General features: G+C 40.9%; 1 protein-coding gene across 2 annotated transcripts in view; it reads left to right on the top strand.

The window, feature by feature from the left end:
- Positions 1–16,256, top strand: part of MCMBP (minichromosome maintenance complex binding protein) — a 46,534-nt gene that overhangs the window by 24,352 nt on the left and 5,926 nt on the right. The window contains exons 6-13 of one of the 2 annotated variants that reach the window (XM_035030329.1): positions 787–931; positions 3,535–3,686; positions 5,470–5,570; positions 9,557–9,729; positions 10,115–10,238; positions 11,331–11,448; positions 14,408–14,573; positions 15,476–15,609. In XM_035030329.1, the coding sequence (XP_034886220.1) occupies positions 787–931; positions 3,535–3,686; positions 5,470–5,570; positions 9,557–9,729; positions 10,115–10,238; positions 11,331–11,448; positions 14,408–14,573; positions 15,476–15,609 (1,113 nt within the window). Of the gene's footprint in view, positions 1–786; positions 932–3,534; positions 3,687–5,469; positions 5,571–9,556; positions 9,736–10,114; positions 10,239–11,330; positions 11,449–14,407; positions 14,574–15,475; positions 15,610–16,256 lie in introns of both variants that reach the window. The other variant, XM_035030325.1, reaches the window with a different exon arrangement.

The raw sequence follows: 16,256 nt of genomic DNA, 5'->3' as shown, positions 1-16,256 counted from the left end.
GTTCCGACAGGCAGGTGATTTGAGTGGATCACTTTGACGTCATGGCTTGATTTTGGGATTTAAGGTGGGTATGGAATAGCCCTTGGTCTGTAGGATGTAGTCCTTACTCATGAGATATGCTATTTCTGGGTCACACCTAAGTGCCCAAGATGTTCATGAGGGTCCAGTTCCAGTATTGTACAAATCCAGAATCTCCACTTAACTCCCAGCCAACTAGCAGCTGGTCCCTGCTAGCCCTCAAGGACTTGTACATCCATGGTTTTATGTTCAGCCAGAGACCCAGATGGAACCTGCACAGGTTTCTGGGTCTTTATCTGCAACTCTTGCCTCTCTGTTACTGTCTTGCAACTTCCAGTTGCTCAGTAGCCCTGAACTGTGCGGTCAGTTTCTCTACCCAGCAAGGGCAGGGCCTTCACTTCTCTTTGTTGCAGTTTAGGAAATGTTCCCAAGAGAAAACTGGGAAGATTGTGGAGTTTACCGGTGTGTTTCCTTATTCAAGGATTATAACCTTATGTTCCCTTACGGTGTTCAGTGACTGAAAACAGTTGCTTAAGTCTTTTGTCCAGTTGTACAATTTCTTTATAGCACAGGTAGGGGGCATGAGGTTAAGCTGCTACTCTCATGATCAAAACTGGAAGTCCAGTCTTTTAAAAGGATGTTTTAATTTTAACCAAATTGCCTTTTTTATTAGAATCTTTTATCTTTTATTAATAATAGTCTTTTATTAGCCCTGTAATTAGTATATTCCTCAAGTCATGGCAGATTTTCCTTAACTTTTCATTTAACGCCTATGTTAATGCAAACCAAGCTCGAGTTAGTCCTTCAACGTCCTACACTCCCAGTCGTCACAAGAGGAGTTACGAAGATGATGAAGATATGGACCTGCAGCCCAGTAAACAGAAAGACCAACATGCAGGTGCCAGGCAAGCAGGTAGTTTGTGCCAACAGGCTTTCTGTACATTCCTCTCTCAGATCCGTTTTCAGAACTAATTGTTGTGTAATTTAGCTCTAGATTTAGGAATTGACAATGATTTGACAACCTTGCATTCAAGTTCATCGCTGTTACAGTTTTAAGGGTTTCTGCAATACTCTATGGTCAACTGTGCTTCATAACTGAGCAGTTAGGCATCTCTTAGTGAGAAGTGTCTGCTTTCCTATTAGTTTGTAAGAGTCTCAGGTGGTTAGTTGAGAAGGGTCTTTTTCTCATTTTTTATATTTTTATCTCAGCTCCTAAGTAATATGGAAGCCTAGTACTTTATCCTGAAAATGTTTTTTTTTTTATCTGAAAACATGCTTTTTTTATTTTCCTTTTGAGATAGTGGTACTTTATTTTTTATTTTTATTTTTTTTAAAGATTTTATTTATTCATGAGCAAGAGAGGCATAGAGAATGTGTGCACGCGTGCACACAAGGGGCAGAGGGAGAGGGAGAAGCAGACTCCCCGCTAAGCAGGGAGCCTGACCCTGGGATTATGACCTGAGCCAAAGGCAGATGCTTAACTGACTGAGCCAGCCAGGTGTCCCAAGATAGTGGTACTTTAATTTATTGAGTTTGAAAACATAGAGGAAAACCATGAAATTGTGGTGCACTAGGTAACTTTGTCCTCAACTTCAGAGCAGAGAGCCCTTAGAATAGTCATGGTTCTGTTTGTTCTATTTACGCACATTTGTAGTGGTTTGTCTCGAAACATGCTGAAAACCCAATAAATTCTGATTAACGCAGGGGGATCAAAAGTTGTAATATCTAAGAGCATGAGACGGTTTCAGAATTGGCATATTTCATTCTTGATTTCACCAATCACGGTGTTTAGGAACAGTGAGTGTCTTTATTGTGGCAGGTAGATAAGTTTGTCTTTATTCCTACCTTTGTGTCCAGTCACTTACTTCTCTTTAGGACCATCATCAGAGGGCAAGTTGAAGGGCGAGGGGGTCAAACAAGTCAGTCTAGTTAGGGGGCATCTGTAAGATTGGGTTGAGAGTGGCAAACAAAGAATTACTAATGAATTTCATTTAACCATATATTTTCCTATTTTATAAGTTAATATTACTATATTTCCTTAGAGCTAAGGCATATTTTAATGTTTTTAGTATCGGAATGTTTTATAGTAAATCTATACAAATGTGGGGGTGTTCTTTTTCTTCACCCACCCCCCAAATGTTTATTAAAATTAATGGTGTATCATAACAATAAGTAACATTAGAATCCAGGATATATGGTAATTCTTTTATCACCTAAGCAACTGATGCTCTCTCCTCTTTTTTGCTTTTATTTGGATGTTAGACTGTAGGGTTTTTTGTACATTTGAGTGCATTATTTACAGCATAACTTGTTTGTCGGTTTCTAGGTAATCTTTCAAGCTATATATATTCAAAAAAATTTTTTTGAGATAAGTGTAGATCACATGTAGCTGTAAGAAATAAGTTTCCCCTGATGGTAACATATTGTATAATTCTAGTAGAATATCATAACTAGGAAATGGGACATTGCTACCACCCACCGACCTTAGATTCACATTTCCTACATGCACTTATTTGTGTGCGTATATTTTGTTCTGGGCAGTGTCATCATGTGTAGACTCATGGGGCCACTGCCACAGTCAGGATCCAGAACAGTTTATTGCCTACATCTTTTGAGTTGTCCTTTTAGAGTCCTGCCCACTGCTCTCCTGCCTCTCCCCTCCCCACAAGTCCCTAACCCCTAGCAAACACTAATACATTCTTCATCTCTATACTAATGTTATTTTATTGCAAGAATGTTGCATAGTCAGGTATACTTCAATTATTAAAAAAAAAAAAAAAAGATTCCGGTCTAGCATTAACCCCCCCCCCCAAAATAGTAAGTTGCGTAAATGGGATCATATAGTGTGTACACTTTGTGGATTGGCTTTTTTCATTCAGCAAAACTTGAGATCCATCCCCATTGTTGCGTGTATCAATAGTCTATTCCTTCTTATTGCTGAACAATATTTTATGGTGTGGCAAACTATCTGTTGATTCTAATTAGTTATAAGCCCTAAGCTATGACCACTTCAGGGAGAGAGGGCATTTTTAAAATCATCTTTGTATCCCCAACAACTAGTCTGATTCCTAGTTACACAATGGATGTTACTAAGTATTTGGTAAATGAATTTATTGCTATATGGTTTTATTCTGCGTAATAAGTAGAAAAAGTATGTTCTACCAAGGTGGGTTTGTTATCAGTAGACAATGTATTTCTTAGGTTAAAGATGTCAAAGTAACTGTATTAAATATTAACTTTTAAAATACTTACACTTGAGATTTGAAGGGGGGAGTTTTTTGCCATTTTATTGTATCGGAGAAATGATTAAATTTTTCAGATCTTTATAATCTTTGTTCTCTTTTAGGTCAGACAAAGGCTTTGTTAGCGTATGTACTTCCTTAAGAACTATAACAGCTTGAAATTTTTGAGTTCAGAAGCATCATTTATATCAGACTTGAAAGGCTCTTTAGGAATGTTCTTTCTCTCCAGGAAGCCTTAAAAATGACTAAGTACAGTGCTGTTCTTTGAATTTAGGGAGTGTTGGTGGTCTTCAGTGGTGTGGAGAGCCAAAACGTTTAGAAACTGAAGCTTCTACTGGCCAACAGCTGAACTTCTTGAACCTCTCTTCTCCCTTTGACCTGAATTTTCCACTGCCAGGGGAGAAGGGCCCTGCATGCCTCGTGAAGGTACTAAACCTTTTATACACCTGACCTTAACGTAGATGTGGAATGTGTCTTGGAAGTTAACCTGGAGTACTCTTAGCATTTGTGTTTGTTTTCTTTGGCTGCTGGAGCAAATATTCACAACTTTAGTGGCTTTTAAAACAACAAAAATTTATCATTTTACAGGCTTTAGGTCAGAAGTCCAACATGGATCTCACTGAGGATAAAATCAAGGTGTCCTTAGGGCTGCATTCCTTTCTGGATGCTCTGGGGGAGAATCTGTTTTCTTGCCTTTTCCAGCTTCTACGAGTGCTCACATTCCTTGGCTTGGGGCCCCTTCTTCCATCTTCAAAGCCAGCATGTTTTCATAGTCACCTCTCCCTCGGACTGTAGGTAGGAAAGATTCTCTGATTTTAAGGACCTTCGTGATTAGATTGGGCCCAACCAGATAATCCAGGATAATCTCTTCATCTCAGGGTCTTGAATTTACATACATCCCTTTTTGCTTGTAAAGTAACATTCACAGATTGCAGGGGTTAGGATGTGGACGTCTTTGAGAGGCCATGTTCTGCCTACCATGGCATTCTTGAATTGAAGAATATGGGGCGCCTGGCTGGCTCATTCAGTGGAGCCTGTGACTCTTGATCTCGGGGTTGTGAGTTTGAGCCCCATATGTTGAGTGTAGAGCTCACTTCAAAAAAAATCTGAAGAATATTTTGAAAACAGAAGTGGTACAGTTTTTTAATTCATGTGTACTTCCTATGTCATTTCCAGCTTCCAACAATATCTAACATTTTCAACATTGCTCTCTCATCAAAATCCATTTCTCATTTGTATTTAAAATAAAATAGAAGGCAAAAAATCTGTTGGTAGTTTGTTCTATCTTGCTTACCTTGTTTTTTTGATCCTGATAGGTGAAACAAGCAATATAAGTTTCAGAAATGATCATTGAGAATTTCCATTCTTTTATTTTGTGGTTTTAACTTAAATGGCCCTTCAGTTCTTTACCACAGAGACCAGAGTGAGGACAGTTTCCTGCCATGCTTCAGTTCAGTCTCACCCCGAGGAGGCTTTGATAGTTACTAGAGTCCATCAAAGACAGACAACTTTGAAAGTTTTATTGTGAAAACCCTCATGGCCTGAGTTTTGTGTTAATCCTCCTAATGGTGCATAGTTGGTGAATAAGTCCAAAGTTAGTAATCCTTAGTAATCCTGGTTTTTTTTCCCCTTCTCTGTGTGTACTTAATAGATTTTGAGGTAATGCAGGTTTTTCTTTTTTTTTTTTTAAGATTTAATTTTTCATTAATTTGAGAGAGGAAGAGAGAGAGCGTGAGCACGAGCGGAGGGAGGGGCAGAGGCAGAGGGAGAAGGGAGAGGCAGACTCCCCGCTGAGCAAGGAGCCCAGCGTGGGACTCCATCCAGAATCCTGGGATCATGACCTGAGCCAAAGGCAGATGCTTAACCAGCTGAGCCACCCAAGTGCCCAGTAACGTGTGTCTCTAATGTTAGTTGACCATCATCCTTTGGGAAAACCTTTTCTTCGAAGTAATGTGGTGTATTGACCACAGACCTTGGTATGGGAGTCAGGAGTCCTGTGTTTTAGTTGTTAATTGCTAACTAGGAGAATGACTTCAGGCAAGTATTTTACCTCTCTTGGTTTCAATTTATGAAATAAAAGAGTTGCTTTAAGGTCCATTTCCTGACCCAAAAATCTAAGATATTATTACTTTAACCTTAAAACTAATATTTTAGATTTTTTTGGTGTTATTTAGTCCTAACAATGTGATTTCTTATGATCTCCTATCAGGTCTATGAAGACTGGGATTGTTTCAAAGTCAATGATGTTCTTGAGTTATATGGTGTCCTATCTGTGGATCCTGTGCTAAGTATACTGAATAATGATGAAAGGTGAGTCTGTTCTTTTTTGGGTAACTTTATTTTGATACAATTTCAAACTTGCAGAAAAGCTGGAGGATAGTTATAAAGAACTTTCTCCCTTTACCCAGACTTACCCGTTAACACTTAACGCCCCATTTGCTCTGTCATTCACTTGTGCTCTTACATAGGCACATTTTTATATACGTATGTGTTTATCTGAAATGAGAGTAAGTTGCGTACATTATCCCCTAAATACTCGAGTCCATATTTCCTTTTTTTTTTTTTTAAAGGTTTTATTTATTTATTTGACAGAGACATAGCGAGAGAGGGAACACAAGCAGGGGGAGCGGGAATGGGAGAAGCAGGCTTCCTGCAGAGCAGGGAGCCTGATGTGGGGCTCGATCCCAGGACCCTGGGATCATGACCTGAGCAGAAGGCAGACGCTTAACGACTGAGCCTCCCAGGCACCCCTTGAGTCCATATTTCCTAAGAACAAAGACTTTCTCTTACACAGAGTACAGCTATCAAAATTAGGAACTTTGCCATAAATACATAGTACACTAACCCACAGTCCATACTTAATTTTACCAGTTATCTCAGTCTTGTTCCTTCTGGTGTTTTTTTTTTTTTTTTTCTTCCTTCTTTTTCCCTGATCCAGGATCCATGGGGTCACATGTTCCACTAACCTGGAACAGTCCTCAACTTTTGTCTTTACTGAACTTGACACCTTTTTTTTAACTTAACAGAAATTCGTTTCTCACAGTTCTGGAGGCTGGGAAGTCCAAGAGTAAGGTGCTGACAGATCTGGTGCTTGTGAGGGCCCATTTCCTGGTTTGCAGATGGCGGTCTTCCGGTGTCCTCACATGGCAGAGCGCTTTGACACCTTTGAAGAGTACATCCAGTCATTTTGTGGAATATTTCAGTTTGGATTAGTGTCATGTTTCCTCCTGATTAGATTCAGGCTGTCATATCAGGAGGCACATGAAGTCATTGTGCCTCATTACTGGTGATGTTAATTTTGATTGTTTGGTTAAGGTGGCATCTGCCAAGTTTCTGTCCTATAAAGTTACTGTTTTTCACTTTGTAATAAGTAATTTGGAAGGAGATACTTGGAGACTACATTAATATCCAGTTACTCATCTTAACTTTCATCAACTTATTTTTTTTTAATTTTATTTTATTTGTCAGCGAGTGTGCACGTGCACAAGCAGGGGGAGTGGCAGGCAGAGGAAGAGGGAGAAGCAGGCTCCCTGCTGAGCAAGGAGCCCAGGGTTGGGCTCAATCCCAGGACCCTGGGATCATGACCTGAGCCAAAGGCAGACACTTAACTAACTGAGCCACCCACGTGTCCCTCATCCACTTATTTTAATATCCATTGATGATGGTTTTTTTGTGTTTTTTTTTTTTTAAAGGTTTTAGAGTGAGCATGAGTGGGAGGGCCAGAGGGAGAGGGAGAGAGAATCGCAAGCAGACTGCACTGAGCATGGAGCTCGATAGGGGGCTCGATGTCACAACCCTGAGATCACAACCTGAGCTGAAACCAAGAGTCGGACGCTCAACCGACTGCACCACCCAGGTGCCCTTCTCCATTGATGATTCTTGACTCAGTTATTACTAGATGGGGATTTTCTATTTCAATCATTCCTTCTACACCTGTTTATTGCCATTCTGTTAGAAGAGAGATTTTCCTTCTCATTTGTTTATTTAAGTAATTTGTTTATATCAGTGTGGATGTTAGTCTGGTGCTTGAGATTCAAATTTTCTCATTTGGCTAGTGGGAGTCATTGTAAGCAGGCTCTGGGTCCTTGCTGACATAACCTTCCCATTTTTAACGTATCTTTTCTGACACGTTATGCTGTTTCAACCTCATCTTGTCCTTCCCATGCTCCAGCTGCAGTATCAGCCATTTTTCTAAGGAGTATCAGTTTCTTTTAGTGAGGGATTTTATTTAAAAGTCAAGATCTGAGTGCTTGTGTGCTCATTGGTACCAGGATTGGTATTGCTTTTATTCCCTTTTAGTGGACAGGACTAGGAAATACATATATACATACACTGTATGCATACAAGTAAATGCACATTTATATACCCACACACATATATCTTCATGTATTTTCAAGTGTCTCTATCAGAACTGTGTGTTCACAGTGTTTCTAGTTCTAATTCTGCACGCAGATGCTCTCCCTTCTCCCTTCCCATGTTTGTAACTCCTCTTCTAACAGAAAGAAGCTTGACTCTCATTATTCTCAATATATTCCACAGTGCAGAGAAGGTAACTTCAGAATTGGTAATCCATACCACTGCAAAAAACAAACCTGGTGTCCACTTCTTTTTATTTTAGAATGAGGTGTATAGTCAGAGTGCTATGTCTAAAGTTACTGGGGTGAGTTTTCTTCCCCTTTGGTTCTTTTGCTCATTATTCATTTTATGTAGTTAGCTCATTTGTTTCCATTGCATTTCACTTCAGAGTTTTTCTTCTGTCCTTATTGTTTTGATTTTTTAAGTATAGAAAACATTGACATTGTTGCCCAAATCACAAATATACACAAAGAATGTAGGGGTGTCATCCCCCCTGCCCTGTTCCCACTCATCCTCCATAGGGAACCAACCTGTTTTCTGCTTTCATCTTTCCTGTATTTTTTGTAAAAATAAGTAGACACGTGTATGTTTTATTCCTGTTTGTTATATAAAAGCATGATACATGTATTCCTGTACACTTTCTCTCCACATTTAACAATATATCCTGAAAATCCAGATCTTCCTCATTCTTTCTTATTTTGTTTTGAGCTTGCCAAAAGAATGGAGTCATATACCCCTACACAGTTTTCTTGTTGAGTATTGGATATTCATCTTGGTTTCCCTATAAGATATAACTCACTTTTCACTATTAAAAATAAAGGAGGGGGGACAAAAATTTTAAACAACTCTAAAGAAATTTAAATAGCATTCCTTAATAATAGTATAGCAAATTGCTTGTCTTGGCTGTTTCTGGTGATGATGCTTTTCCTGCTTTGGTCACTTCACTGGTTGAAGCTGCTTAGTGCACAGAGTGAGCCAGATGGCTCAGGGTGCCAAGCTGGTGTGGCCATTTACTGGCCATGTGACTTCCGCAGGGCCTTGGTTTCCTCATTGGAGACCAGGGTAGGTGAGGCGTACTGAATTGGCGTGTGCACAGTAAAGGACGCTGCCCAACATGTGGTCCAGACCACATAAAGGTTGTCGCCGTCCTTGTGTGTAAGGAGGGGAGCCGTGTGAATGGGTGACTGTAGAGCAGCCTGTCAAGTCTGAAGTTCTAAACGCATTTTAGTGATTGTTTCAGTTGTATCACGATAAATCCATTGTCTGCTAATTTATTTAGCAAATCTGAAAAGCTCACACCTTTTCACTGCTTGACTACTCACTATCCGAGGGAGGTGTCGTGGAGGAATAAAATTTAGGAAAAACAATTAGCAAGATAAGAGATGAATGGATCCCCACACTGAATAATAGATACCTAATGGCTTTTCAGAAAAAGACCCCAGTTTTTGAGGCATGCTATGAAGTATTACATGTTTCAGCTGATAAGGTGATTTCAAAACACAGATATTCTTTATCAGTGATGTGTTCTATCCCATTAATTGCAGTTACAGCATACTCAGTAGAAGTGTTCTTTTTCTTGAAAAACACATACATGTCCTTGTATGACGTAACTTGCCTGAGATCTGTGTGACCTGACAATTGAGAAAGGAGCCATTTTCCGGTCTTTTTTTTTTTTTTTTAAGATTTTATTTATTTGACAGCGAGAGACACAGCGAGAGAGGGAACACAGCAGGGGGATGGGAGAGGGAGCCCAATGCGGGGCTCGATCCCAGGACCCTGAGATCGTGACCTGAGCCGAAGGCAGACGCTTAACCATCTGAGCCAGCCAGGCGTCTCCCATTTTCCATTCTTTAAGGAGTTGTACGGTGGAACCACTCTTGGCTTGAATTCTCCTTCTCAGAGGCGTGTCTGGGAATTGAGGTTCCCTCCTGTCTCCGTAGGGACGCCTCTTCACTGCTGGATCCGATGGAATGCGCAGACACAGCCGAGGAGCAGAGAGTGCACAGCCCTCCTGCATCATTAGTGCCAAGAATTCATGTGGTGTTAGCCCAGAAGTTGCAGCACATCAATCCTTTACTGCCTGCTTGCCTTAACAAGGAGGAGAGCAAAACCTGTAAGTGTAAGTGCTAACGCCTTGGGAGCCAGAGACCGTGAGCCCCTGCGCGTGCGGGAGCTGTCTGCACCGTGTGCTCGCGGTGGGGCTGAGCCGGCCAGATCCTCGAGCCGCAGGTTAAGTTTCTCTAGGAGTTGCTGTGACTCGGGCCCATTTTCCTTTATGTTAATTCTCTTTATTAAAATGAGGCCAAAAAAAGTTTACAAGCTGTCTTATTTTGAAGATTGGCATCACTTAATGACCAGTATTTGCGTCTACACTTGTTGTCTACTGACTTTAGTGCTAGGTTCCACTTGGGTTTTTTTGGGTTTTTTTTTTCCTTCTGAGCCTGAGACACTCGGGACGAGCTGGTATGTGTGTTCTGAATGTGGTCTCCCTTCTCCAGTCGTTTCAGGTTTCATGTCTGAATTGTCTCCTGTCCGAGCAGAGCTGCTGGGGTTCCTCACACATGCCCTTCTGGGAGACAGCTTGGCCGCTGAGTACCTGATACTGCATCTCATCTCTACAGTGTAAGTGCTGTGTTCCCGGTGGCAGGCAGGGCAGGTGGGGGTGCTGTTGAAAGTGGAAAAGAGCAGGAAGGTTGCTCAGGTAACTCTGTGTTAGAGTTTATTAGCTTCATCATCAGATGGTTTTTATTTGTTCAGTGTGACAAGTGTTACACGAAATCACAGATTCCTTTGTCCACCTTTTTTGTTTCACATTTAACCTTTTGTTTATGTCTCCCTTAAATAGAAGAGCCACAGTCAAAGAACCTGGCTGATGAGTAAAATGAGCTATTTCATTATTTTTGCATTCTGAAATCTCTATTTATACATCCCAAGGCTCTGCAAGGCCCGGCGTGCACACATCTAACTTGTATGCAGAGTTGCTCACCTCCTTTCCACCCCACTGCAGGTCTCCGCTTCCTGATTTCAGAAGTAACGCGTGTTTTCAACGAGTTCCAGGAGCATAAAGAAACTGGAAATCGTCTGTGATCTCACCCACTTAGAGATGATCTCCATTAGCACATTTGGCTCATGTTCATTTCGTCTTTTTTTGTTTACATATATGAACATCCCTGCACAAATCTCCATTGTACTCTATAAACATCGATCTTGTTTTTATCATTTCATATATCTTAAATATTCTTCCTTTGTAATTCTTCATGAACTTTTTAATGGCTGCATGGCATTTCATCGTAGACTGTTGTCCTAGTTCTTTAAATGCTAGGTTTCCTAGTTTTCCTCTATTACATACGACACTGCAGTCAGCGTCTTTGTACTCCACATCTTTCCTTGGCTAGGACTTCAGACCGCAGTACATAATGGTTGAGTGCACAGACTTTCGAGGCAAACCCTGTACGTTCAGATCCAGCTTTCCTACGTCCTGCTGACCTGCCTCAGAGAGTCTGGAAATCAAATGAGACATTAAGCACTCTGAACAGTCCCAACAGCACCACGAACAGTACCCATGTATGAGTACTGGCTGTTATTTTTATTGCTGTTATTTCAGAGTAATTTGCTTTATTTTTAATGACAATATTGTGCTAATCTTTGGTTGCTTTTCGTTGGAAATGAGGAAATAACCTGAATATCGTACTGGTTGGTATCTTTTTATTCTAGGTATACAAGAAGAGATGTTCTTCCACTGGGAAAATTCACAGTTAACTTGAGTGGTTGCCCACGGAATAGTACCTTCACAGAACACTTATACCGGATTATTCAACATCTTGTTCCAGCAGTAAGATCCATATAAATATTTATTAGAGATCTGAACACAGTGGGGCACCTGGGTGGTTCAGTGTCTGCCTTCGGCTCAGTTCATGATCCCAGGGTCCTGAGATCGAGCCCCACGTTCGACTCCCTGCTCAGGAGCCTGCTTCTGCCTCTCCCTCTGCCACTGCCCGCTCCACTTGTGTTCTCTCTTACTCACTCTGCTCTCTCAAATAAATCTAAAAAAAAAAAAAAAGAAAGAAAGAAACCTGAGCACACTTTAAAAATCCATCTAATTGTCTTTTGTTCAACCCAAGTATTTAGATTTGAGATTTTAATAGATCTTATTAAGGGGAAACAAAGCCTGCCAGGTTCCATAATTTACATACTCACCCCTAAACATTTCACTTTTACTGCCTTAGCACGAATTTCTGTGGGTCTAATGACACGATTGCAAGTAAATCCCTTAAAATCATGCTCTCTCTCAATGCCAATTTGTACAACTTGGTATCTATCCTTTGTGTGCATTAAAGTCTTAAATCTTTAAGTAAGTCTTAATTACAGGAGGATGATTCATTTAGCTGAGGTAATAAAGATCTTTATCTCTGTTGCCCCAGTTTTAATTCCTGTTTGGAAAATTGAGCTGCCTTGTTTGCCAGGGCGTGTGGAATGCAGGGTTTGTGTGGCGGTGAGACATTGGGAATGAGCATGTGACTGGCAATGCTGATCACTTCTTATTTTGGAGATTTAAGAGGTTAAAATAGATCATTCATGTGACCATGTCATTGGAGGGTAAATGCTAGCGCTCTTCCAGGTCCTTCAACAGCAGTGGACCAAACAGACCAGCATTTCTCACTCCTTGACTCACTTGACACTCTGAAAAAATTATCGAAGACTTGAAGAGGTGTAGTTTATCTGGGTTGTTGTTATTACCAGTGTACCATAGTAGAAATTAAAACTAAAAATATACTAAAATATTCATGAAAATCAATTACATATGAACATAAAATATTTTTGTAACAATAGCTATTTTCCCAGTTCAAAAAACTTTATTAGTGATAAAAGTGACATGGTTTTAAATTTTTCCCAATCTCTTTAATATCTGGATTAATAGAAAAGACCACTGGATTGTCAAATCTGTTTCTGCATTCAGTCTCTTGTAAGAGGATGTTTTGAATGAAGTATATGAAGGAAAGCTGGCCTTTTTTGGATAACTGTGGGTATTTGACACTAGACTACTAAACTGCCCATCTGACATTTTCTTGAAGGGTAGTTGCAAGTGTGAAACCTGTAATCTCCTCAGTGAACTTTTTATACTCTGCTGTAGTAAATTCTTTGGTCTGTCTTGTATATCAAATGGGTCTTCTATCCATGCATGATTTTGACCGCATGGACTCCATAAAAGTGAATCAGCAACTCCTTGGGAGTTCCCTGGACCACATTTTGGGAGTTACTGAAATAGTCAGATTTTAGATGATTGTGGTAGACAAATACAGACTGTGTCGTTGAAGTGCCATGGGGGAAGAGTTAAGGCCCAGGAGAAGGGGACTAGGGGGCGCTGGACTAGGTTGGGAGTTGCTCATGTATACAGTGTGGTCAGGGAAGGTCTCCCCTTCCGGGAATTTGGGGAGAGATTTGACACAGGTGGGAGCAAGCCACATGGCTCTGTTGGGGGGAATGTCCATCCTGTGAGAGATGGGAGAACAGGCACGGGGGCTCTGAAGGCAGCAGTGTGCTCGGCAGGTTGGAGGCACGCCGGACAGGGGCTGGTGTGGCTGGTGTGGGATGATTGTGGGGAGAAGGGGGTGAAGTCCAAGCAGCCGCCTAGCGCACTTAATTAGGACACGAGTTACGTTTTAAATGTGAAAGTTATCTGTGGGAGGAATTTCCTTTTTGATCTTTTCATTTTGCTTCGCTTCGTAGTGGGTTTGTGTTACTCTTTCATTGTTACCATATCCCACTCCCTTCCATTCCTCTTGGGTGTTATGTCTAGCACCAAACTCTTTCTGAACACTTGGCTCGTTCATATCTTGTTTAGTTTTCACAGTGGGTTCAGTATGAGCGACCTGCTTCTGCTTTCGTGGAGCTAGACCCTGCCGTAGGCTCCCTTGTGTTCTGACGACTGTGCTTCTGTAGGGCTGGTTTGCTTCTGTCTATAACGTGGTCCCAGCCCTCTGCCCATTTTCTTTGAATCACTGAGCCACAGTACAGTAATCCTGTAACTTCTGAAAGTTCCTCTCTTCCTCAGCACCCTTCTCCCCACCGCCGGTCTCCACCCTTACCACACATACTTCTTTTTAGGCTGGAGTGATAGGAAGGGAGAGTGGAGTGTGAAGCAGGGTGCGGAGGGCCTTGAGTGGTGGGCGCGGGGAGGCAGAGTGGGTGCAGAGGGCTCTAACAGATCCCGGGCTAAGATCGGACTAGGAGGCAGCCTGCAGCACGTTCTAGGACCCGCCGTGCCTGGGCCCGGCTCAGTGTGCTCTCTTCCTCGGCGCTCCTCGGGACAATGTGTTCCCTGGTCTGCGGGTGTCTGAGGAATGAATGTGATTTTAGTTCGAGGAGCACCGAAGAAAATGAAGCTTTTCTTTCCCCATCTTGAATAAGTAAATATTTTCTGTTTTGCTAGCCTGCGGTCGTGGTAGGTAAAAGAAGTTGAGCTTTTTGAACACTTGGTAAATGTATCTGAAGTATCTATCGTTCGTTTCTGGTTCGCTGGTAAAATAGAAATTATTTAAGAATACTGAACAAAACAGTTGAGAATAAAACAGCTCATAGAATTAGTGCAATTCTTATTTAAGATGTAGGTTTATTATTTAAGGTGTATATGTAAAATTTTTGCTTTAAGAGCTCAAGAAGCCAGGAAACTACATCCTTAGAAATTGATAAGACCTTTCCTTATACACATATGGGAAGTATTTAACCCGATATGTATTTTCTTAAAACAGGGAACCTTTGTTCCTTGCTCATTAAAAAATTTCTCTTTGCAGTCTTTTCGTCTGCAGATGACTATAGAGAACATGAACCATTTGAAATTCATCCCCCACAAAGACTATACAGCCAATCGCCTGGTCAGCGGGCTCCTCCAGCTCCCAAGCAACACTTCCCTTGTGATTGATGAAACTCTCCTAGAGCAAGGGCAGCTAGACACACCAGGTATGGACAGGGGGCGTCTCCCTTCATGTCTAACCTGCCGTGAAAGCCAGATCTGGTAATGACTTTTAAAAGAATCACCGATCCGAGATACATTCACATTTCACAAGTATTTAAGATCAAGGCTTGCCGTATGAATCTGTATAATGTGGGGATTAGAAACTTACAGACTGTGTACATCAGCTGTGTTTTGTCATAGTATGAAGATAGTACAAGGACGTCACAAGGAGCTCTTGAGAGGCCGAGGAGGGAGGAGATTTTGCCTTCAGTCCTATGTTAGCTAAAAAGAAAAGTGTAGAGAAGATCTAATAAAACATTTTTTACTGGCCATTGTGAAGTTTAAAATTTGTTTTTCGAAGAATCTCTGAAAAAAAAAATAGGTTGGAAGGTTTGAAGTAACCTCAGTTATGGGAACTTGTTATAAAATGGCAAGGAAGCAGATTGCTTTATTTGTGCTCAAATGAGGATTGAGAAGACACTTTGCTGGCGGTAAGTTCAAGAGGTAAAGGTAGAAGAAAAAATAGTGTGGACGGGCTATCCTTAAGGCACAGCTGAGTATAAAAATCAGTCATCAATTCTACCATATTGTTGCAGACCTGTGAACACACCACATAGAAAGTGATTGTGCTTACTGGGAACCTGGCTTGTGCCCAGTTGCATACCAGATGCTAGATTAGATTTGGGGGGATCTTGGCCCCAAAATACATTTGTTTGGCTTGACCAGTATTGTCTGTGAAGCCTATTACTTAGTGAACATTTAGCTTAGGAAGTTGAACAGTGCCTGAGATACTTTTTTTTTTTTTAAAGCAGTAGAAACCTCATGTCTTATATAGTCAATGTCAGTAAAACCAATTTGTTTTAAGTGATTGAAGTCAACCAAAAAATTATTTTTTTTTATTTTCTAGGTGTTCATAATGTGACTGCCCTGAGCAACCTAATAACTTGGCAGAAGGTGGATTATGACTTCAGTTATCACCAGATGGAATTCCCCTGCAATATTAATGTTTTTATTACTTCGGAGGGGCGATCACTCCTGCCGGTATGATGAGACATTTTAAGATGGAGGGAGGTTACATTAGAAAGATACCTAAATTTTTATTTTGTTTCTTGGTATGGTTTATTATTGAGAAGTTAAACTTGTTTCAAAACTGGGGCTGCTGATTATCAGTAAGAGAATGAATTATTTTGTTCCTGCCTTGAGGATGAAAAACTGTCTGTGAAGAAGCAGATACGGCAAATCACCAGACAAGCGAAGGAAAGGTGTTGGTGGCCCCAACTCCCACATCCAGGCATAGAAAGTGGAAGCTGTCTATAAATTGTCTGATTCACATCTAGGCCTTTGTTTTTACTGCCTCGGTCCCATTGTTTTCCGTCAATCTTATGTGAGAAATATTTCAGAGTTCCTTTTAAAATGTTCCTGATGACATGGTGATTATTTTTACGCTTTATGGTGAAATGCTCTGGTAAATCATTAGAGTGACTGATGAAGAGAGCTTTTAATTGAGTTTCTTCATGATGAGAAGTACGCCCAGTTGCTTAAAAGGTCTATAGTTCCTCTGTAAACTAGCGTTCACTAGTGTGGCCCATGTGTAAGTTTTCTGCAGGAAAGTGTGATTTGCTTTATGTGGTTTCTAGAAAGGCAGATCAGTAAGACATAGAGTACATATTCCAGGATTAAAGAAACCT

The sequence above is a fragment of the Mirounga leonina genome, unplaced genomic scaffold, assembly GCF_011800145.1.
Source record: "Mirounga leonina isolate KUSES-001 unplaced genomic scaffold, KU_Mleo_1.0 Mir_114, whole genome shotgun sequence".
NCBI classification, from domain to species: Eukaryota; Metazoa; Chordata; class Mammalia; order Carnivora; family Phocidae; genus Mirounga; species Mirounga leonina.
This window is presented reverse-complemented; position numbering and strand designations above follow the sequence as displayed.